Source organism: Branchiostoma floridae, chromosome 19, assembly GCF_000003815.2.
Source record: "Branchiostoma floridae strain S238N-H82 chromosome 19, Bfl_VNyyK, whole genome shotgun sequence".
Taxonomy (NCBI): domain Eukaryota; kingdom Metazoa; phylum Chordata; class Leptocardii; order Amphioxiformes; family Branchiostomatidae; genus Branchiostoma; species Branchiostoma floridae.
The window spans coordinates 10,466,456-10,490,996 of record NC_049997.1 but is presented as its reverse complement, the minus strand read 5'-3'; the positions used below and the strand labels follow the sequence as shown (position 1 = coordinate 10,490,996).

The 24,541-nt window shown below is 41.9% G+C and overlaps 1 protein-coding gene across 1 annotated transcript; it reads left to right on the top strand.

Annotated features, from left to right (window-relative positions):
* The first annotated feature begins 4,116 nt into the window (after window positions 1–4,116).
* On the top strand, window positions 4,117–16,505 carry LOC118406844 (alpha-2A adrenergic receptor-like). Its single transcript, XM_035807199.1, has 7 exons — window positions 4,117–4,332; window positions 6,125–6,361; window positions 11,603–11,762; window positions 12,257–12,387; window positions 13,528–13,701; window positions 14,311–14,682; window positions 15,745–16,505. Exons 1-7 carry the CDS (start codon window positions 4,213–4,215, stop codon window positions 15,922–15,924), a joined length of 1,374 nt encoding a protein of 457 aa, XP_035663092.1. The 5' UTR covers window positions 4,117–4,212; the 3' UTR covers window positions 15,925–16,505.
* The last annotated feature ends 8,036 nt before the right edge of the window (window positions 16,506–24,541 follow it).

Here is a 24,541-nt window from a genome sequence, read left to right as displayed (position 1 = left end):
CTGCCAGGCATCTGAACCTAGAAGCAACAACCCTCATAGGGCCTTCACGGAACCAGCCGGAATGAAATATCTGCAAAATTCGTGCCACTTTCGAGTGGGAATTTCAAATGGATTTTATATATCCCCTTCACACGAAAAGGAATGAGCCGAAATGCCGTCAGAATAACTACTCTTTGTCTATTCCTGGGTATATGTACTGCATTCTCGACTTTCCCACTGTATTCCAGATATTCGTTTGGGCACATTCTGGTAGGATTTGAAGTGGCTTGCCGTTTCGTGACTCCATCGAATGAGATCAGAATGTTTCGAATGATGTTAGAATGCCGTCGAATGCGGTCATAATGCAGTTAAAATACATACACTTTGAATGCCGTTGGATATTTCTCTTCTTCAAATGCACTTCGAAAGTTTTGAGCATGATAAACACATTCGGAACGGCCCCAAGAATGGGCAGAAATATCTGGACTGTGGTGAGAATTTCTAGAATGTACAATGAATACCCAGGAATAGAAAAGAAGTTTCATTCTGACGGCATTCCGGCTCATTCTTGCTCTCGTGTGAAGGGGCCTTAGTGGGCAGAATCATCTGGACCGCAGTGAGAATTTCTAGAATGTACAACAAATTAGTAGAATAGTCATTCTGACGGCATTTCGGCTGATTCCGCTTCTCGTGTGAAGGGTCCTTAAACAACAACACCTCACCAACTCCAAATAAGGTTCATGAAGTCCTGGTATAGGGTTGGTTTTCAGGACATCGATTTGAATTCGATCTAAAAGAAGGGTCTGGAGTGTGGTGTTCAATAATGAGGTGTTTTATAAGCTGTAATTTGGGTCCATATTGGAGAATCATGAAAGTCCCGCTCTGGGCTACACTTAGGCGCCGGATATGAGTTAGCTGCATATGTGACGGAAGCGCTTCCTTGTAGACGAGTGAAGTTGGGATATAATTTGATGGGTATAATTTTCTGCAATACTGGTGAAAGCGTTTTGTATTTTGTTTGCTTTCTTTGTAGTTTGGATCAAATGATAGGCCGGAATGTAGAGCTGAAGCTGAAGAAAGTGATATCGCTCCAGCTTAGCTCACTGATCATGAAGAGCTGGTCTTGACAGAGGATACGGGCGCCATGTACAATGTTTACGGGTCCATACTCGTTCATTCAGCTGCAGAGCTACATACTCTCCAAGCTGAGGGTAGGCTCTGGCTTATTCTGAACGTCTTTTTATGCGTTTTTGTCGGGGATTCTAATTTTCAGGTTTTTGTTTTGTAATCTTGCGTCTGCCGGCAGAAGTTTGGTCGGCGGACAAAAAGAAAAAACGATGAAATAGAAAGCCTGACAAAAACCCATGAAAGACGTCCCAAAACAAGCCAGAGCCTAAGACCTATGGGAAAACGGTTTACGATCTTGCAAAAGATAGGATCGGTCGGTAGGTAGGGATTCCTTTTTTTTTATTACCATTTTTTTAGATTCCAGACGAAGTGATCAAACTTTTTATTTCCAAAAGTTACCCGGCTGGGCCCCTCTTTCTAAATGTGCCGTACCGGGAGCACACTTTTTCCTTCGGCCTAATCGCTGCTTGAAGACCACACGTACCAAAATATCGAGAAAGACAGACACACAAACAGACAGATGCAACAACAAAATATACTGCGGTCCTTTCCAGTAGCACGCATGTGAGATGAGCGACAACAGCCGAAATTCAAACTCCCAGTCTCTTGGTCTTGAGGGGCAGAGTGGCATAACAATTCTAGTTCGTTATCATGTTGATAAGATTATTCTGGATAACGGTACGTCACGTCCCAAGGTCGTTGCTTGACGTCTCTTTTTCTTCCAGAAAAACATGGAAGTTTATTCACATCACGCATCACTCCGCCATGTGACCTATTCACATCACGTATCATTCCGCCGGGTTTACTACATTATAGAATAAGTAATAAAATCATGCTGCGCCGGTAATTAGTTGAGAAACACAATAATGTGTGATTGAAACTAGACATTACCATCAGTAAACAATGCAAATCCTATGAAAAGAACTGAGAAATTCAATATTTGCTTCATATTTTTTCTCATTAGGCGCCACTGACTCGATTGCACGGAAAGCAGATATGTGCGTGTGCGTATCAGGATTTTTTTAAGAAGAAAAGTACGACTTAACACGATATCTTCCATAATGCACAGCAAAAGTCTATATTAGTTCTGACATCAAACCATGGACAGCTGTTCCCTACATTTGTAAACTTGAAATAATCAGTGATGGAAACATATAGTTTGAGTGCCTGACGCTTTGTATCTGTACCACATACAATGTAGCTGTTATAACCTCCTTTTTGTGCAACGCACCATATATCTGTATCTATATCTTCACCCTTTGGAGTAGCACACCGGCTTCTGCATCTGTATAAATTCTATATACATGTAATCAGTATAATCGCCTTTTTGAGTAACATGTGAGGATCGGCCACTTGAGACGCTGCCAATTGCCTTGAAGCAATACATCATCTATCAAGTCAAGATGGAAGGATGCTTACAACTAAGTAAATATTCTCCGTCGTAGGCTGTTAACATACAGTATCTTAAGCCTTAGGAGAATCGGAACAGCTAGAAAATAGAAATCATCACAAGCCTCTATCCTAGCATCTGCTTGGAGATGGACATACCACAAGATTACGATATGTTACGACATTCTGCTTCATATGCAGAGGAAAGCCACTCTAGTATCAAAAGAACACGTAGCCACGTTTTAACTTCATGGTCTCCGTAAACATTTAACTCTATCTGCTTCCATGCGCCACCAGGCCGAACGCAATAAACGGTTTTCGGTCTTTACATCACAGGAGAAACGAAAGGAAAATTCAAAGAGATCGTCAAATCAATCGAGTGCAGACTTGTGTATATCCATTATTGCATCGGCGTGTTTTCCATCAGAAGTCCGCCACCAAGCCTTTATACAACATGCCTTTGTCGGGTAACATGTTTTTGTCGGGTAACATGTTTTTGTCGGGTAACATGTATTTGTCGGGTAACATGTTTTTGTCGGGTAACATGTTTTTGTCGGGTAACATGTTTTTGTCGGGTAACATGTTTTTGTCGGGTAAAATGTTTTTGTCGGGTAACATGTTTTTGTCGAGTAACATGTTTTTGTCGAGTAACATGTTTTTGTCGGGTAACATGTTTTTGTCGGGTAACATGTTTTTGTCGGGTAACATGTTTTTGTCGGGTAAAATGTTTTTGTCGGGTAACATGTTTTTGTCGAGTAACATGTTTTTGTCGGGTAACATGTTTTTGTCGGGCACTGTTAGACAGCACATGCATCTGAAATTCGATTCTGCTACACGATTGACAATTACTCAAAAGATAAAAAGGTTAAATTTGGAAAAAGCAGATATGAGAGCGTGACAGAAAGAAAGAAAAGATTTGGCTTTAGAATTAGGTTTTCAAAACCATATCAACACGTCAAAGGTGTTACATGTATCAATACGCCTACAGACTTATGATTTTAAAAATTTGTATTTTCCCAGAAGTATCGTAGAGTGGAATTCGTTATCACCAAGCACAGCAGAGGTATCTTCTCTGGATAGTTTTAAAGAACTCTTGCAGATAGATGCAAAAGTTAGGTGTGGCGGATCGTTCAGTGTAATATAACCAGCTGCTGCCGCACCACGTGCCTGCAAAGCTGCGTGTTACGCCGAACGGCGGTTATACCGGCTATACACATAAAGAGTTGTGCACATGTTGAAGGGGATACGCGGCAGCAAGATAATCTAAACCTTGTCAGTCCATCGCACAGCCAGTGAATGGATTTCAATATGTATATATAGTACCTACCCTAATTGCAGTAAAGAAAACAAGCATCAATACCGCTCCCTGAATGTAACGCATACAAATCAATACTCTCCATATGCTGCTATCATGAAATTCATACATCCGTCTAGGTACTCAATATTTACTGATTTTGGTGTGTGTTTCTGTGCGTGTGTGTGTGAGAGAGGGATCAAGAGAGAGAGAGAGAGAGTGTGTGTGTGTGTGTGCGTGTGTGTGTGTGTGTGTGTGTGTGTGTGTGTGTGTGAGTGTGTTTGTGTGTGTGTGTGTGTGTGTGTATGTGTGTGTGTGTGTGTGCCTGTGTGTTTAGACTAGAATAACACACAAGTGAAGAAGACAACAAAGAAATAGCTTTAGACATTACAACTATCCCCTTCTTTACGCATGCGCAGGCCATGAAGGGTGTCCAGAACTTGTTCCTGGTGTCCCTGGCTTGCAGTGACGTCACGGTGGGAACCTTGGTGATGCCGTTCAAACTGGCCAATGAGCTGATGGGTTACTGGTACTTCGGCCAGGTAAGGCTGGATGTATTCCTTTTACTATCATATCTTTTTTACAAAAAAGAAAGTTTCCGATGATTTTCTCTCTCTCTCTCTCTCTCTCTCTCTCTCTCTCTCTCTCTCTCTCTCTGTGTGTATGTGTATGTGTATGTGTATGTGTATGTGTATGTGTATCAGTGTGTGTGTGTGTGTGTGTATCTGTGTGTGTGTGTGTATCTCTGTGTGTGTGTTTGTATCTCTGTGTGTGTGTTTGTATTTGTATATGTGTGTGTGTGTATGTGTGTGTGTGTGTGTGTGTGTGCGTGTATTTGTGTATGTGTGTGTGTGTGCTTGTGTCCGTCTGCCTGTCTTTGTCTGTCTGTCTGTCTGTATGTGTGTCTGTGTGTGTGTGTACGTGCATGTCTGTCTATCTGTCAACAAGATAACTATAGAAAGATCCTGATGATATTTTTTAGGCTGGTAGACGTCGGGAAAAACAAAACGTGTGTGTGTGCGTGTGTGTCTGTCTGTCTGTCTGCCTCTGTCTGTCTATATGTGTTTGTTTGTTTGTTTGTTTGTTTGTTTGTGTGTGCCGCATATGAACAAATAAAAAAGTTATCGAAAAGAGTAGAGGTCCATCCCTGTGTGAGTAGATCAAACCTTACGGGCTGGTCTCCGGGTTGACATCTTGAAAAGGTGATTGTCACCAGTTATGTCAATCCTTCCACACAAAAGGGGGTTGATTTTAGCAAAAAAGATAACTATCTACATAATAGAATAACTGACTTTTCTACTATCACTTTTGAGACATTTATCAATAGTAATAAACATAAAACTGTACCAGACATCGTGTAAATTCTGGCGTCAGCACTGAACATCCTACTCAACATCCGGGGTTCATCGTCCTTTTATTAAATATCAGCGATGTAAAATCTCCGAAGAACTCTCCACTACGCGTACTTTTATGTTTAGCTCTTGGTACCCTTGACGCCTAAATTACTCATATGAGAGTTCCACTTTATAGGAGCAGTCGTGAAGAAAGATCATTATAAGTCAAAAACTAGTTCCCGGTCCCAGAGCGAAGAACTCTCTAAGGGCAAAGTGGTAGACTGCGGCGGCTGCTTGGGTCGAAAACCGTTGATATTAAATTACTGCGTTCTCATCTTTGAGTGGGTGTAACGCTGATGGGACCTGTCGAAACCCTCTGTGCCATCAAATTATCTCATTTCCTTGAGTAAGCTCTTCACTCGCGATTGGTATGAAACAATTAATAGACAGTGCAGCACGAAAACAACCATATAAGGAAGTGAAGGACTCTTCAACGAGAGCCACAGCTGCAATGTGAAGGTGTTTTTGGTAAAAGTGGAATGAAAGTGAAGCATGGCGCTTTTTAAAGTGTCGAATGAAAGGCAAGTGTGGATTGCCACAGCTAGCTGTTTTTGGAAGTGTTTCTTTTAATTAAAACAAGAAAAGAATTTATACGTGCAATACGTAAGCCAACAGCACGCAATGCCGGGTTTTCTACCGTTTTGTTGTATTTCAGCACATTGCTTAGAGAATTTTTCCGGTCGTCATAACTTTAGAATCTCTGGATGGATTGTAATAATGATATTTGGTAAGTGGATAGAGACTGGCAAGACGAAGGTCAATGTCGATTTTTGGCCCCTGGTATGTGACCTTGTTCTTTTCTTCTTTCATTCAGCCATGGTGCGACATCTACTTGGCACTAGACGTAATCGCTTGCAGCGCCAGTGTTCAACTACCATACTCTTTTCCTAATGCTGAATTCCAAGCAAAGAAAGCAAATCTTTTTCTTTTTTTCATCCAGACATGGTGCGACATCTACCTGGCGCTAGACGTGTTCGCCTGCACAGCCAGCATCTTCAACCTGTGCGCCATCAGCATCGACCGCTACTGGGCCATCACCAAGCCGATCAAGTACCTGAGCATGCGCACTCGGCGCCGGGTGGGCATCATGATCGCCATCGTGTGGATGTCGTCAGCGCTGGTGTGTCTCCCACCGCTGTTCGGCTGGAAGAGCGGGGACGACAGTGGTGACGAACAAGTAAGGAATACAAAGTTTATTGCAAATTCTTGCCCGTTCTTGCAGGTAACATAAAAGATTCAAACAGTGTAAAAAAAACAATATCACAAGTGCCACTCTAGTCTAAAGCTAATAAAAGCTAACTCTAGATCATGGTTATTGAGTTCGACTCCTTTTTCGAAGACAGAGGAAGACGAAAGATCCCACCCTTTCTATCATGTGTGGGTTTTGTGATGTTAGAAGGAGAACTGTTTTCTTTTGTCAGTGAATGTGAGGAAGTCTGGGTGGAATTTGATGGCCTCTTTGAACAGCTCTTTTCTTTCGTGATTAGGCCATGTTGATTTGATTATATGGATGATATCCTCTGGGAGGTCCAAAACTGATGCGAGCGAGCGAATAAAAAAAAAGTTTGGCCGAAAAAAAAGTTGCCTCCAGTATGAAATCAAAGTGGTCAGGAAGGTTGAACATAGGACTAAACACACATAGTATGGTATACCAACAGTTAGGTGTAGGGACCAGTACATTATACGGGTGCAAGACATTTTTTTTTCTTCTTGGACCAATCCGAAAAAAAACAGACATGGAAAAAAATCAGAGGAACAGGTTTCGCCAATTACAAAATGGACACACTATGTCGGCAGGCATTTGGGGTCTTACCGGGGGCCAAGAAGACAACAAGAGGAAGTCAAGTAGAGTTTATAGTCAATTGCACCAAGTTTCTACAGTCAAAGGTACAGAGACAGTTAGCCTTTACTACTTGGAGATGGGATTTTTAAATGCCAGTGGGAGTCCAATAATCCACCAAACAGATTCCAAGTTGTAGCAAAACTGACCAATTACCATTGTTTTGAGTATTGCCAGCTCTAAAGTTTCCACAGACAATCAGGTCCAGGTTCAGGTCCGGACCTGAAAATGATCATTTGGACCTGAACGGGACCTGAATTTTCTGTACTGGTACCTCCCCCTATACCAACAGTAGATTTCTTTCTTTCTGTCCTTTTCACATCTTATTCTTTGACTAATTACCTCCATGAAATGTCATGGAATGGAGGTTATATTTTCCGTTATGTGTCTCTGTCTGTGTAGATGATTACTCAAGAACGGCTGGATGGAGTGGTTTCATACTTGTTGTGTTGGTGGGGTGTGACAAAAGCTCGAATCGATGAGATCTTGGGAGCCGTATCTGTCGTTATAATCGATGTAATAATATCAGAAATCACCCCTATATTTGAGATATATTGGTACAGGCATCGTGCTGTATGTGTTTGTTAATGGGCTTAGCTGCAAGCAGATAGTGAGGTGACAGCTGTTTGGGGAACCCCCAGTAGTTTTATTTATGTCTGCTTAGGACTGTTTGAAATATTTGTAACAGTTGGCACAGTAGTTACCTCCATGAAATGTCATGGAGGTTATATTTTCTGTTATGTGTCTCTGTCTGTGTACAAGATTACTCCAGAACGGCTGGATGGATTGGTTTCATACTTGTTGTGTTGGTGGGCTGTGATGAAAGCTCGAATCGATGTGATTTGGGGCGCCGTATCTGTCGTTATAATCGATGTAATAATATCAGAAATCCCCCCTATATCTGCGATATATTGGAACAGGCATCGTGCTTTAAGTGTTTGTTAATGGGCTTAGCTCTAAGCAGATAGTGAGGTGATTTGTATGACAGCTGTTTGGGGAACCCCGAGTTTTTTGAATATGATAATTAGTTTTATTTATGTCTGCTTAGGATATCATGGAGATGTGAAGCGTAAGTATAATTGTAAGAAGTTGAGGTACATTTAACGGTAATGCTTAACGGTATGGATGTCTCACATACTGTACTGCTGATTTGAGTGACATGGTGATTAAAATGCCATTAGGTCCTCTCATCTTAGATGGGTTGGGTGTGAGAAGATTTATGGGCGATACAGATGTTCTGATTTCGTTACGATAAGGGACAGTTGTTAGCTGTCTCTTTCGTAGCCAATGGTACTTGTTTTTTAGCAGACGGGGTTGGCGCCAAGTATTCATCTTACATTTGATGTAGGGCTATCAGAGGAAAGTGTGCATCTCATTTTTGTACCGTGTGAACAGCTGATGTTATGACATATTGGTGGAAAATCATATCACCATCTGACTAAAGTTGGCCACATCCCTTCTTCTTTCTGAGTTTCCCAACTTCCTCCCACCACACCGCTCTGAGGCACATAGTCGAACCTCAATAATGCTGACAACCTTAGACAGTTTAAGTGCCAAACATCAAGCTGAAGGAACACCACGTTACCATATGCCGTCGACCTCTTAAACGCACATTACACAATTAAGTGTCACATTTTGATAATTACTAATCAGATGGACATCCTCTGTGTCATTAAATAAATACACCACTACTTTCCCATAACATTTATAACCATTACTCTCAAATACAACCGACTATAAACATACATACCATCCACAAAAAAGCAATAAATATTTCATGGAGGTATGAGGTCCCCGAACTCTAGTTAGATTTATTTTGGCATTCTATGTCATTAGACTATGATTAATTGTCTGTTTTCTGATACTGTTTTTTCAATCTGCGGAATATTTGTGCTCATTTTACAGCTGCTTTGCACAATTTATTGTGTGTCGAAAACTTTTTTTTTTTTTGGAAACGGCCGAAAATTGGTGCGAGCGCGGATGTCATCCATATAATTAAATCAACATGGCCTTATAGAAAGAGCAGTTTGACATAAAATGTGTTTCGTCTTCCACCACGTTTGACGCACATTGTTTGCACGTTCTTTCACACACGGATATCCTATAGACATGGCCGTCAATCTAGGCTGATCGTAAAAAAGTCCTTCCCCCACCAAGTGGTGCACATGGTGGCGCCCATCTCCATTTCTGTAACCCTGGGCCACACAACTTTGTGCAAAAACCTGTATTCAGTGCAGTGGCTACCGTCGGGAAGGATATCAGTGGCCGCGATTTTTTTCCGAAGCTCCAGTACTGGTTCCCGGGAGGCAGCTGAAAAAATCACAGTCGCTACTATCTTTCCCCGACCGTCACTTCTGCTTAGCGCTTGGACAATAGACCTGTACAGTAGAAGCCAGTTAATTGCACACCGGATTAACGCACACTTCTGTTAACTGCACGGAATCCCCAAATCCCAAAACAGTACGGTCCAGCTAAATAACTTCGCATTATTGCACCAGCCGGATAATTGCACGAAATTTACTGGCAAATAGGCCGTACGATTAAGCGGCTTCTACTGTATCTGTAATCTCCAAGCAGATCCTACGGTGCCATAAGATAGTATCAAAGCTGGCCAAGGATTATAGCCGGTCAGAGGGAGTCAAGCGGGCACCGGGTGGGTTAGATACTATATTACGCCACCGTGGATCTGTTTGGAGATTACTGTATCTGCACTTGTAAAACGAACCAGTACCTGTAGCTGTATCTGTACCAGTATCTGTGTCTGAACTACCTGACAAAGTAAGCTGTTGTCTTCAAAGATGACAGAAACATGAAGAAACAGCTGAGAGATTTTTATCAGTGAGACCTTTTGTATCGTGTGTAGAGAATCCATGTAGAGAAAATCTCAAATTAGAGACGTTGCTGATTTCAATCAAGACGTTCCAATTATACAGAATGAATATGCCCTGATGATCTGGACCCGCATCTCCTGTCCTGTTGTTTCCAGACCAGCCCTTTTCTACATCAACCCCAGATTTAATGACGCCTCACGCCAATATTACAGTAACTACATACACATTGATGACATACTCCAGTCTTGATGATATGGGAACTACTCGGCTTTCGTGTTCCCGATCTTTTTGAAGTCGCCGATGATGGCATTACCAGCGACCAAACTCGGGTAAACATGTTATTACCACCTGAACACACATCTTTTTTGAAAGAGAAACATGAGACATATCCGGGAGGTATTGACGTCTCATCTCTCACGACGTATGTACTCGGACTCTCAGGAGCTCACAAACATCCCTCCTGCACGAACCTTTGTGCAGTAATTGGCCCCTTTGGAAAATTGGTTCCACTCATTCAAAATTGAAAATCAGATTCGGAGTAGCTTGGAGGCATGCGACTTTCGAGCAGTAATTAGGTATCTTGTACAGCGGTCATAGCCCTCTGTTTTGAAGATTCTTTGCTCGTTATCTTGGGACTTTGTATTTTCATTACCATTTCTACACCTGGATGGAGTGAGGAAAGTCGTGTTAAGTGCCTTTCTCAGGGTACAAGATTTGGCTTTGGTTCTTTCGAGATTGGAAATTGCAGTTTTAGTGCAGTTGTCTTTCAGCAATCGGAATTTTTTATTATCATTCTTTCAGCAATTAATAGGAAAGTTCTTTAATTATTTTTCAAGCAGAAGTACAGCGTTGGCTCCTTCGAGAGTGGATATTGGAAATTAGAATTAATAGCTTGGTGCCATGCGACTTTCGAGCAGCAGCTTAGGTACCTTCTACAGCGGTCATAGCCCTCTGTTTTGAAGATATTTTTGTTCGCTATCTCCATGGGGATCTTTGTATTTTTTTAATCTATTCAACATCGATGAATGATCTTTTATTGCCATAATTACACCTGAGTGAAAGTCGTGTACAGTGCCTTTCCCAGGAGCACAAGATCGGCAACATGACAGGATTTGAACCAATAGCCTAGTTTTACCCAAAGTAGTTCATGGGTTTGGGTAAAACTAGGTCAGGAAAACGGCTGCTATAAAAGATGTAAAGGCCCTTCTGTAACGAAATCATTGGTACCCCGTACCATAATCTATCCAAAGTGAGGAATTGTATGTCCAATTTCAACGTAGCCTACGGAGTTTTAGCGCAGTTGTCTTTCAGCAATCGGAACGTTTTTATCATTCTCCAAGCAGAGGATCAGCTTGGGCCACTTTTACGTGTTTCATGTGTTTTTGGTTTTGTCGGGCTTTCTGTTTTGTCCCATTGTCTTTATGTCCGCTTGATATAACGAAAACAGGTGGAGATTTGGTTTTGTCTGTATTTTATATGTTTTAATGGTTTTTGTCTGGCTATCTACTTAAAACTAGTATAGTGTCCCGTAATCTCTTTGATCGCCGACCAAACGGGACGAAAACGGGACGAAATAAAAAGCGCGACAAAATGGCTAAAACACGCCGGTGTGACAGCGATCTCGCCCCCCCGTGATCTCGCCCCACCGGTACGGTTTTATATGGCTTCTAGTGACTACAATGATATCCGGGGGATATGAGCTGTGAGAAATGTTACTATCTAAATGCGATCGTTCTTATTCTGCTAGGAGGCCAGCGAAACCCCAGGGTGCCAACTGAACAGCTCTCCGGGATACGTGGTGTTCTCCTCGGTGTCGTCCTTCTACATTCCGCTAGGGGTCCTCATCTTCGTCTACACCAGCATCATTCGCGCCGTCAGGAAGAGATTCAAATTCCGCAACAAGAACGGTGAGTGGAAACAAATCTGCAATGTCCGCCTGAAGGACAGTTATGATGTTCCAGGGTACGTGAGATCGCGTGGCGCAATCAGCAGTCCTGGCAAAAAGAGTAGGGGACATTCCCAGTGTGGGTGGATGGATCAAACCATAGGAAATTTCCCGAGCAGCCTTCGTAACCCCTGCTTCGCCAACTGGGCCAGTTAGTCCCCACTGAGCTAGTCTCAATCATAATGTTTCTGACCGAGGGCAAAAAGATGTTGTTATAGTTACAATGTCACACGTAACCTTGGAGTGGCCTTCGGGTAACATCTTGAAATGACCTTCAGGTGACCCTTGAGTAAAAAAACACTTCTTAAATAGCTTTCTTTGCGTCAATACGTCAATCTTCACTAGGACATCATTTTCTTTTCATCTCTGTCTAAATAGCCCACAAAATACACCCACACTGTATGTATCATCCAAAGAAAAGAGAAAAAAATCACGATGCCTCCTTGTATTTTCCAGCCGTGGGCCAGTGTCCCAGTAACACAAGTAAGGCCAAAGATGACGGCCCGGGGCCATCCAAGTGGAAACCACAGCCGCCGTCTGACAGCGAGGATTCGATAGCGTGGGCCAACAGGATGTACGTCAGTAACGTAAGTAACATGTTAATAACGTTCATAATAACGTAAGTAACATGTTTATAACGTCCATAATAACGCAAGTAACGTAGGTAAAATGTTTATAATAACGTTCATCATAACGTAAGTAACATGTTCATGACGTTCATAATAATGGAAGTAACGGAAGTAACGTTCATAACGTTTTTTTTTTTACTTTCTATCAAACACAGGGGGGGTCAGCCATCAGAGGCCTTCATTTTCCCCATAACCCAGGTCATTAATATCCATATACTACCCACATCCTGGGTATTGTCAACCAATAATGAATAGAGAATCTTACAACACTACAACACTGGGTACTAGAGCCACCCAAAATGGCACCGCAAGACGAAAAAACAACAACATAGGAATCGATCACAAACAGGGACGGATGGATGGAAAGAGAGAGGATGGATGGATAGTAGGGGTGGGTACCGGTACACCGTACCGGTACAAATATTTTTTCTTTTCTTTTTGGACCGGTCCGGAAAACCTGGACCTGAAAAAATCAGTGGACCGGATGTTAAATCGATTCGAAAATTAACAGATTATACCGGCAGGCGTTCACGTGTTTTAGGGCTTTCTGGTCCAAGAAATTGATTGAATTGAACAAGAGTGAAATTGATGGTTATCTTTACCAAGCTTCTACAGCCAAACATGGTCTAAAACGGAGATAGTTAGTGTTGTTTACATGGCTCAGATAGAATTTTAAACGCTATAGACGTCGGATGTTCCACCAAACAGAATCCTTTGTAGCCAAATAGACCATCGTTTTGAGTATCGCCCATTCGCAAGTTTTCACAGATTATTAGGTCCAGGTTCAGTTCCGGACCTGGATCTGATCCTTTGGATCTGGACCGTATCTGTGCCTGAATTTTCTGTACTGGTACCCACCCTTAGTGGAGAGAGAGGATGGATGGAGAGAGAGTGTGTGAGAGAGAGAGAGAGAGGGGGGTGGGTGGATCTGATCCTCTGGACCTGGACCGTACCTGTACCTGACGTTTCTGTACCGGTATCCACCCTTAGTGGAGAGAGAGGATGGATGGAGAGAGAGAGGATGGATGCGGAGAGAGAGAGACCGAAGTCCTCATGTCAGCAACACGACTTCAATCTACATGTGATGTCCGTACACAGGTCTCCAGCGACCTGAGTGACACCCTCCAGCGCCCGGAGAAAGAACTACAGGTCTTGGAGGCCTTGCAGCCACTGAAGTCCCCGGGATTTTCACCTAGGGGGCCTTACTTCGACGGCAAGATGGTGGTCCTGCCCACCAAGACGACCCCCATTGTTGACAACGTGTCTGTGATGGTAAGTACGGGTTATTGTGCGCATACCTCCTAATCACAGTAGAGAAGACCTCCTAACCACTATAGCAAAAAGGAAAACTGAAGTAACATGGCAATAATGAATAAGGGAAATAATAAGAAAAGTAGAAAACCGATATAGGTATAGAAAACTGGTTGCCGGATCTTCTGTGGTGTCCCAGTGGTCAAACACATTAGTTAGACTAAGGGATAGATAAGATGAGATGAGATGAGATGAGATGAGATGAGAGGTCTGCTTAGGCTTAAGTCCCATTTCCAAACCGGGGCCCGGCCGGGCTGTTTGTGGAAATGAAAAATAGAACTGTATACATAAAGATATACACACATAATGCGCCCATGACTATTCTCTTTACGTCTTGTTGGTTTGGTGTCTTTTATGTCATACTTTTAGTTCCCGAAAGCTGCCGACCGGGCCCCGGTTTGGAAATGTGACCTCAAGTGGCTAGTGGTTTAGTGATATGGGCCTTCCTTGGGGGATTATCGTTTGATACATGAGACAAGAACTGTTTACAAATCAGGGGCCTTATCCTTTGACCTTGCGCATGAGCACGTGGACCCGTCAGCCTCCTTATTGTACTGATGACTTCTGTAGGTGACGAACAACTCCAGATCCGCCGATGCTCTCACCCGCCTTCCCGAGGTCGAGGTGGTACAGCCGAGAACCGACCCCAAGTTCCCACGCTCTGACGTCGTCGCCCTTAACCCCATCAACAAGGACGCGGGACAGCAGGTTCCCGGCCCCAGCGGTGTCAAGTTACATCTCTTCCAAGCCAAGCGCTCTAAGGACTCCGGGAACGAGACCGAGGACCAGAAAATGGACAAGAGCTCGCGCCTGCGCAGAAGGAAGGTCCGGGAAAAGTTGCGCGCGGCGCAGCAGAAGGAGAGAAAGTCGCTGTCCATCATCTTCTGCGTCGTGAGCGTCTTCCTCATCTGTTGGCTGCCGTTCTTCGTCTGCTACCTGGTGGTGTGTAGAATGCTGTTTACTACCTTTTCCTTTATATGAAAGGTTTTATTGCAAATTAATGCCCATGTGGTTAATGGACCGATCCTGTTGAACGCCATATCGAACAGATAGAACCCCCTTTACTATTTCGAACACCTCCGTCAAAAACTGCCCCATTGGGCAGAAATGGCTAATTTGACTGAGGTGTTCGAAATAGAACCATGATCGAACAGGGGACGAGGTTTTGGGATCGGTCCATTGCAAGTGAACAAAATAAAATACATCAAGTGATTGAAAACGGGTAAATAATCTAAATTATATCATACAAAGATTAACTGTTTGTATGTACATACAGAATATTGGATAGGATTCTAAACCTACAGTACTGTTGCGGGGTTTGACTTCTTCTTTGAAAACAGTTGAAAATGAAATGTCCCACATTTTCTATGATAGCGGCCATTGCTCTTGTTTGATCGTTGATTATTCGATAGCTACTGTACTTAATAAGGCTACACAAAGGTCTAGATAAATCTATACAAGTCTTATACAACGGTCTACACAAGTTTATACGCAATGGTCTAGTTAAGGTTACAGATATTTACAGATATACGGCTGTCTATAGCTACAGTAGTTTACATTAGAGATACATGATATACGTACATTAATCTGGGGTCCTAGACAACGACTGAGAGCGTTTGAATCTTGCGCTTGCACCACGCTAGCTGCTCTCACCCGCTAGGCCAGCGATTGGTCACTGTGTCTAAACAATGATTTGGCACATAACTAATGTCTATAACGTTATATATATGGTGCGATACTTACATAAGATATAACGTTAGCCATTTCTGGTTTGAATACAGTGTGTTAATGGACCTGACCCGAAACCCCGCCCCCTGTTCGATCATGGTTCTATTTCGAACACCTCCGTCAAAAATAGCCATTTCTGTCCAACTTGGGCAGTTTTTGACGGAGGTGTTCGAAATAGAATAGGGGGTTCTATTTGTTCGATATGGCGTTCGACAGGATCGGTCCATACTCCATAGTATCTATCCTACAATGCCTTATCCATCGTGCCTGTTACAGGTGACCCTGTGCGAGTCGTGCTGGGTCCCGCCGCCCTTGTTCATGTTCGTGGAGTGGATGGGGTACGGCAACAGCGCGCTCAATCCGGTCATATACGCCCTCTTCAACAAGGAGTTCCGCGACGGTGTCAAGATGCTATTTCGCAGAAATAACTACAGCATCCCATTGGCCAACACTTGAACCATAGAGCAGATCAGCGGCACCTTTGATCTGTTACTGACGTCATACGTAAGGTCACGTGCATCGCAGCAGCCAGCACTTGAACCCAAACAGAACTGCGGCACATTGACTTTATTCAGATCCACATTTAGCACGATATACATGTATATTGTAGCTATTCTTCCTGTGGTCTTTTCAACAGCTTAACGAGACAACAACTAGACACACAGGAACAAAATCACCTTTGATCTGTTACTGACGTCACACGTGAGTAAGGTCAGGTGAGGTAGGAGTCATTATTTTTCACTTCTGACGAGGGGTGGAAAATGCACCAGTAGAACGATTAATGTTCATGTATGAGGCTCTGAGTGATCAGCCTGGCTGGTGATGTGCCTGTATTTATTGATAACTAGTGGCAAAGTCAACTGTCACAAAAAAATGAGCATTGCTTAACCCTTGTTCAGCATGATACCTCACTCACAATGTGTTATCAGGCTAGGCATGTACAGGATGGGTTGTTTTGTGGTTACAACGGAATTCATCTGTTGGACGTTTCGTCAATTTTGCAACAAAAATTCGATAGTCAGTTGTATACGATTGTTTTGGACAAAAAAATTTTAAAACTATAGACAGGATATCATCATTACATGTACATATGTACATGAAAACACGATCCAAGTCAAGTTATACACTTGTACTACATACGTGCACGTGGGTTTTTTTTAAAGGGCAGATGAGGTCTCGGTGAAAACATTTATCTACTCATGCGCACCATTCTCTATTCTTCAACATCTATCTTGTTACAGCAGTGTTAAAAAGGGGTCGTTTATACCCATTGTGTTGACGACTTTGTGTAAGATTCCTTGAAAGAACTATCCTCAAACGACATATTTGTAACGTTCTATATTTAAATTGAACTGTTACTTTCTAGTTCCTTTGAATGTTTTTGATCCAAAGGATGTACATTTGCCCCTTGTGGGCTCCAGAGCAAGGGAATATCCAATTAGCCTCTTTAATTACCTTCCTCTGCTAATTACTCGCCCCGCTGAAGGAAAAGAAAGATAAAACAACGCCAGAGGGACGGGAATTTTGAAGCCCAGTGCGAGTTAGGAAAACAAGGCTAATTATTGGTGAACTCAACATGTAAATATTGCAATAGAAAGCTAAAGGCTGACATGGATCGAAAACAGCATTTTGTGTATAAAGGCTTTTATATAACTTTGCAGAGGACGTACATTTTTGTCCTCCAAAATGCACAAATTACATGAATAAAACATAAGGACATATACAAACAGAATCCATTGATCCAACGGGAAGGGAAAAACATAGAGTGTGCAAATTACAAACATAAGAAATACACGGACTGAAATATCAAATATCACACAACAAACTGTACACTATGAATGCCAGAACGGAGCGGTATAAGAACAGTACCATTCCGCACATCGTCCGACTGTTGAACTCATGAACTGCGTTGTTTTTACCTTATCTGTCGATTTTACCGGTCAATCCAATATGTATATATTTTAATACGTTTGATAACTGTAAACGATTTTAAGTGTCCTCATTAAGTATCATGTGAGTACAAGAGCAATTCAGGGCCCATTTTTTGAGTCCTGCTATTCTGTACACTTTTAATGGACCAAATAAACCATTATTATTATAATAGAATATGTATCTCAATCAATAGTAACGGAAGAATGTCGAACAAGGACGTTATTGCTTATGGAAAATTGGAGTTACACAATGTGTAAGGATTGATGTTGGATACAAGATGTAATATACGTAGACTGCTTTTACGTTGTCATATTTGTTTTGAACAATACAAGTCTAATAATGTTATGGAACATTACGTTTCCCGAGATCAATGTTCTATACTTCAATTTTCCATGGCCAGTAGGTAATTAATGATGTTCAGATGATACTTGTTCTTCTTGTATATATGTATAGTTTAAGAGGAAATCTTTGTCCAAATCATTCAAAATAATCAGGATATTTTTCCGCACTTTTACCAACTCGAGTCTACCGGACATCAACCTACACTCGTTACATACATGCCTGGTGGGCATGTTTTTGAAATTAGTAAGAAAAAGGATTATTTTAATATCTCTATGAAGATTTTGTAAATATATTTTGCCAACTGTCTAAACATGTAAAAATGTTTTGTAGATGTCTGAGATATCAACAGTTTGTTTATTGATCAGTTCGTTTGAGAGCTATATTGTATATGTATTGTATATTGTACGAAACAGAAAAAGTCTATAATTATATATATAAACTCGATATTTATGACAGTGAGTCCAGAGTTCTGTATAGAGTACATAAAAAGTAATGTTTTATTCAATGTACTGGTCCTGTGAAACAATGCGATAGCCTCTTGGCCTAACACATGTGCACTTTGCAGTAGATTTTAACTGTGTAAGACTGGGTCTATAACAACCCTAAATACGAGACCATCTGTAAAAAAAAATAAAAATAAAAATAAATAAATACGAAATAAATAAATAAATACTAAATACGAGACCATCTGTAAGCTCATAGTTATTGAACGTCTTTAAAGGAAGCCAAAAGGAATAGTTGTTAAGGTTACTATTTTAAGACTAAAACTAACTTTTTACAGCAAGGTATAACAGGCTGTACTGTTGTTTTAGTATATCCATGTATGTATGTATATATGTATGAATAAACCATTCTATATGTCATGCATCAAGTTTCCTGCAGTTTTCACATGGGTCCCTAGGTGGCGCCTTTGAGACACGTTTTGTTTGTACACAGGCAGCAAATGATGTTGTGTTGTGATAAAAAAAATTGCGCGTAGTCTAGAATCCAGCTTTATTGTGCTTAAAGTCGCTTCCCAAAGCTTGATGTCCACTTCCGCCAACTTATTGGCAGAATTCCGCCAACTTATTGCACCTTTGGGGAGCGACAACAAAGCTTGACTCCAAACATTTTTAGGAAACAACACAGAGGACTTACGGCTACCTTTGTCGTTTGAATGTATCTATGTGTAGATCAATTGGATTGTAGTTCAATCAAAAATGTCAATTTTTGTCTTCCTACGCCTTTGTCGGTCCCAGTGTTTGGTATAGACCAATAGGATTGTCGTTCAATCAAAAATGTCGTTTTTGTCTTCCTTTGCCTTTGTCGGTCCTAGTGTTGGGTACATCAATGGGATTGTAGTTCAATCAAAACTATGTCGTTTACTGTTTCCTCTGCCTTTGACGGTTCCTTTCGGGTTCTTTTGTTGAGATGCAAACATCACGACTGCACAGGACGAAAGATATGCTTCATCCTTTATCCACCAGTGGCGAAGACCGCACAGGGATATCGGATACATTTCATCTTGTGAAGCACCCTCAACAGGGATTAATTATCAAACCTTAACGAGTCCCGAAAGAGAGAGGAAAACCGTTGTTATTGTGGAGATCGGCTGTTGAAAGGGACCCTAGAGTAAAGTGATATTGTTTTTGTTTTGCGTCGTGCATTTTGAGATTATTTTAATTGCTTCGTTTCAGACGCTTCAATTAAAGCCTTCAGAACTAGCAACTTTCTTAAGAAGCAAGTTTTGAAACATCACTCAAAGGTCAATACTTCAATCAATCAAATCAATCAATCGATCAAGCTTTATCGACACGACAATAAGTATAGTGACCTTTGTATGGCCAAATATAAACTACAACAAAGTAGATAGAATAAATCTTAAAACTCTACTAACTAAACAATATAGGGTAATAAGAAACCCTCCACACAATCAGGGCATGCGGCTAAACATGTATTTTCTGATCACAAAGCAATCTTTATGTATTTACATATCGTAGAATTATGAGGGCTGTCGGATCTAAAGATATAGTCTGATCTACTTATGGTATGGAGTATCTTGAAATCTGTAGTACATGTATTTAGATATATGAATGGGAATAACTTATTGCGTAACATATGAAATAGGCGGCGCAGCACATGTAACTTTGCGAGCAAACAATCCACAGAGCAGGCCAAATATCGTTAGATTCTTTGCGGTGAACATGAATCCAAATAAAATGTACAACCAAATAAACCCTATGATAACTTGACACAGTCTATTCGACATAAATAGACTGCACATTCTTCGTCGGCTGGATGCCTTGTAATGCTTTGAGACTTATTCAAGCGTTTTTCAACTGTTTGTGTTCTAATTCTCCAACTGGCATAATTGTGTAGAAGGTTCAACCGTACTTTACCACCTTTAGTGTGTGTCGGGGGGGGGGGGGGTCGTTAGTATCTTTTCCCCTGAAGCTGCTCTGTCACCTGAGTTCGTTTAGTCCCAGCTCATCCCTTAACACCTGTTTTCACAACTTAACCTGCTGCAAACCTACAACAAACACCGACCTGACAACACCTGTAAACCTGACAGTCTTCCCACAGGCGTCACTATGGCAACAGGAGAAGACGTCTGATCGCCTTTGCAGGTAAAAAAAACGCGGATTTGGGAAACTTAACAAAAGAGGGTGCTACAAAGGGAGGCAGGGCTGTTAAAGTGAGGTGATGAAAGGTTATGTGGTTACGCCAGGCCCGGAGCTAAAATACTTCTCCCTCGCACACAATAGGACCGTACCCACCACATCAACCGAAGTGTCGACCCCTGTCCATCAACGGGGCAGTAATTGGCCGAATGACTGAGTCTAGTTATAACTCTATAGCCGAGTTCCAGAAGGCGCCAGGGGCATTTTTCAAACCATTTAGCGCGCTCAATGGATGTGAGAGGCTGGCTACAAAGGCAGCTTTAAAACTGTAGGGACAAATACGATTATTGGTACTACAATGTAAGCTAGAAGACCAATAAGCTATTTGTCTACGAATGAATGAAACATTAAGTTGTCTCACTGGTGAATTGCGGTGGTAAATCACAAAGTGTAGAATGCAGCACGTGTACGAGTATGTGCGCCAACGTTCTGTCAATACACTCTGTTGTGACAACTCGCCAGTTTGTTCGTACTCCAACGTAATATATGGTAAAGGTCTGTTTGTGATACAGGTAGCACGTGTGTTCCAACGTTCTGTTGTGTTCAATTTCTTCGTACTCCAATGCAGTATATGGTTTGTTTAAAGTAGCATAAAGGTCTGTTTGTGATATGGTAGCACGTGTGTTCCAACGTTCAGTCAATACAATCTGTTGTGACAACTGGCCATTTTCCTCGTACTCCAATGTAGTACATATATATGGTTTGTTTAAAGTAGTATAAAGGTTTGTTTGTGATACAGACAATGCAGTCAGAACCCGTCTCCTAAAGTGCGTGATTTGGATGCCCTGAACCCGGCGTACAGTCATGTACACATTATTCGATTAATGTTATAGATGTTTCCAGGTCATTTATTTTTCGACCACTGTATATATTGCCAAAAGTCTGTCAATGAAACAGATACCATACAAGTCACCATAAAGTGCCAAAAGTAGGTTTATTGATGTTAGAATATGCGTAGGTGTCACGAAACTGTCGCCATTGACAAAATGGCGGAGATAAAAATGGCGACAGTTGGGACACTGCAGACGGCGAGACATGATAATTATGTGTTTTTTTGTGTGTTTTTTTTTAATTTGCTTTAAGACAGACAACTACAATAGTGTCACTGCACTCAAGTACGGTAACTTACTTTGACAGTGCCACATACAAAGTACAAACAGAAGACAGAAGGTACATTTTTAGGCCGTATGGGCAGTGGATTGTTAACGTTGTAATCATTTGCTCTGGGTAAAGTATTGGGAAAGGAGGCCAATCGTTCTCCTTCCACTGCCTTTTACCTCACCAACCGAAGTAAGGTTACCATTTTCACACATGGATGTATCTTGGAAAGTCGTGTAAAGTACCTTTCCTAATGGCACAAAACCGGTAGCATGAGAGGATTCGAACCCAGGACTCCTGGGTTCTGGGTCAAACACACAGCAGTTGGTAAGTAGGCACACGACTCCACTACAGCTAATAGCGTAATAGAACTGACAATTGCTTCACTGCAGTGCCGAGATTTGAAGTAAACAAACTGTCTGATCGCACAGCTGTTCCACGAGGTCACCTGGCGTTCGCTCCATTAGATTCAGCCGCAGGCTCTGATCATTAAGGGTAACAGGGGTCAAATACCTGCAGAGAGGAGAGGTCAAAGGTCAAAGTGCAGAACGTATACGTCAGAAAATCGATGTTGACGTTAGGATATTTTTCAGTTATTCTGTATTCAATATATCTTAAAGAACCAAAAACAAACTCTGAGAGACTTGAATTGCAGAAAGTGAGGAAACAATGGAAAGAATCGTATTCACATCAAAATTGTTACATACAATGCATTGAACATGGTTATACATAATTTGTACCACCTTAAGATCGTAATTCTGGGGTGTCGATTGCGTCAAGATGATGGTGTAATTGTCCGTGTGATTTTCAGCATTTATTCAGCGATTAATGTACAGGAAAACATGAATATCTAGAACATACACAAAATACGTTATAATATTAACCTCTAGCACTTGTTCCTTTGGGAAACTACAATATACAATTAGAAAGGAGGTTGCCAGGCAGCGTGGCGTCGTGTAGCGTAACGGTAGGTGTTTTTGGTCAAAGCCCAGAGGTCCTGTGTTCGAGTCTCCTGATATGCTCCGACGTTGTGCCCCTGGGAAAGGCACGAATTTCATCGCTTCGCTCGGACGAAAATGAGAACCTAGCTTCAATTGCGATAAGCTTCAATTGGGGATGTCTATCGGATAGGATGTTAAATGGAGGTCAACTTTGAGGACAGCCACACATAGGACACGTAAAAGAACCCACCACACTTCTCGAAAAGAGTACGGGTCCATCCCGGTATGAGAAGATCAGATAAATATGCCCAGGTGTGCAGCTTTGTACTCTTCAGTACAAACCAGGTGTGTAACGCCATGAGGTATGCAATGGAAACAGACAAATTGCAACATCTGATTCATCGTTTTACGAGAACTAGGCCTTCCCTTGTCCTTTACTATACAAGCCACAGTATATATACCTGACTGGAACAAGTCAAGCGTTACCTGTGCACTGAACCATCACCAATACACGACCCGGTGGCTGTAACTGGTAGAATCAAGCGGAAAGACCCTATCTAACGTGTTTACAGCAAACATCTGGTAACAAATTTATGCACCAACAAGTAACATGCAGTAGACTGACCTAGTGAGACGGTGTGTGTTTGGCAACACGGAAGTAATGACACAACGTGGATAGAAATATCTTACTTTCCAAATTTGTTTTAAGACAAAAACAAGGACAATGTGGCACCGCAATCAAAATAGTACCCTATTCTAACAGTGCATGCTTAAATGCGGTGACGCATACAAAGAACAAAAAAACAAAATAAACTGAAGAAACTTACGATAAAAACTAGCGATGATAACAATAATGATATGGAATAGCAACATATAACATAGTTCACTAACATCATAGCCGCTTAAGTCATATATCTGCTATATCTGCCATCTCTATGGACGTGTACATCAATTAAACAGAGCATAAAGCGATTTGTGTCATTAAAGCGAATTTGAGTTATAAAATACAGAATGGAGTGTTATGACTTGTGACATCTGCTTGTGTTCGCCAATACACTAAACGAAATGGCTTAGTATTCAGAGTTTTTAAAGAGAAATAAGCACGTGTGTTCTAACTGATGCAAAGTACAATTACTCCATCTATCACTCTGGATATCTGACTGTCAATCAGGATGTCAGACAATATTATCATAGGAGATGAGGGCGACAGATACACCTCATCATAAAATGTCGTCAGTTAGAAATTACAGAATCAAGTGTTATGACTTCTACGCCTGTTTGTGTTTGTAAACAACCCGGCTTAGTGTTCAGGGTTTTATAAAGAAATGAGCACAACATTTCAAACAATTTTACAATTTTGTTTTACATCTGTCACTCGGTGGACTGTACATGTCTATTAGAATGTAAGACAATATTGTCACAAGAGACGATGGCGACAGATACACCTCATCCTAAAATGCCGCCTGCTCAGCTCAATCGGTACGCTACAGTACCCAGCTAAACCACACAAATCCAGTTCGGTGAGCTGATTATAACCACGGGGACCCACTTTAGGCCTCTTTTCCACTAGACGGCGATCGCGCTGCGCTCTCTTTGCGACCTAAAACGAATGTGTGTAACTTTAGATTCGATACTTCGTATGTCATACAAACTGTGAAAGTGTGACTGAAAAGACAACAAAACTCACAAAGCGTAAAAATTTTCCTTTTTTATACAATTAGTTGAGCGATCTGTCCAATCTTAGGTCGCAGACAGAGCGCAGAGAGAGCGCCGTCCTAGTGGAAAGGGGGACTATTACGAACCATCGTCCGCCATCTTTGTGTCCAGCCGCCATCTTGTGACGACCAGGTGGCCGGGACAGCGCGAGGTCGATATGGGACCAGCCCACGTGGTCACTTAATTGTCGGGGCAACCTGGCGGCTAGTGCCCGTCAATTTACTGGGGGACGATCTGACGTGACAGGACGGCGCCTTCTGAGACAAGAACCGGCCGTCCCTGGAGAGAATTCATGCGTCTTGTGCTTCAGAAGTGACGTGAGTTGCAACAAGCAGGTGCGGAGTGCGGTTGTACGATCGTCAGTCCAGCACAAGGTAAGATAGC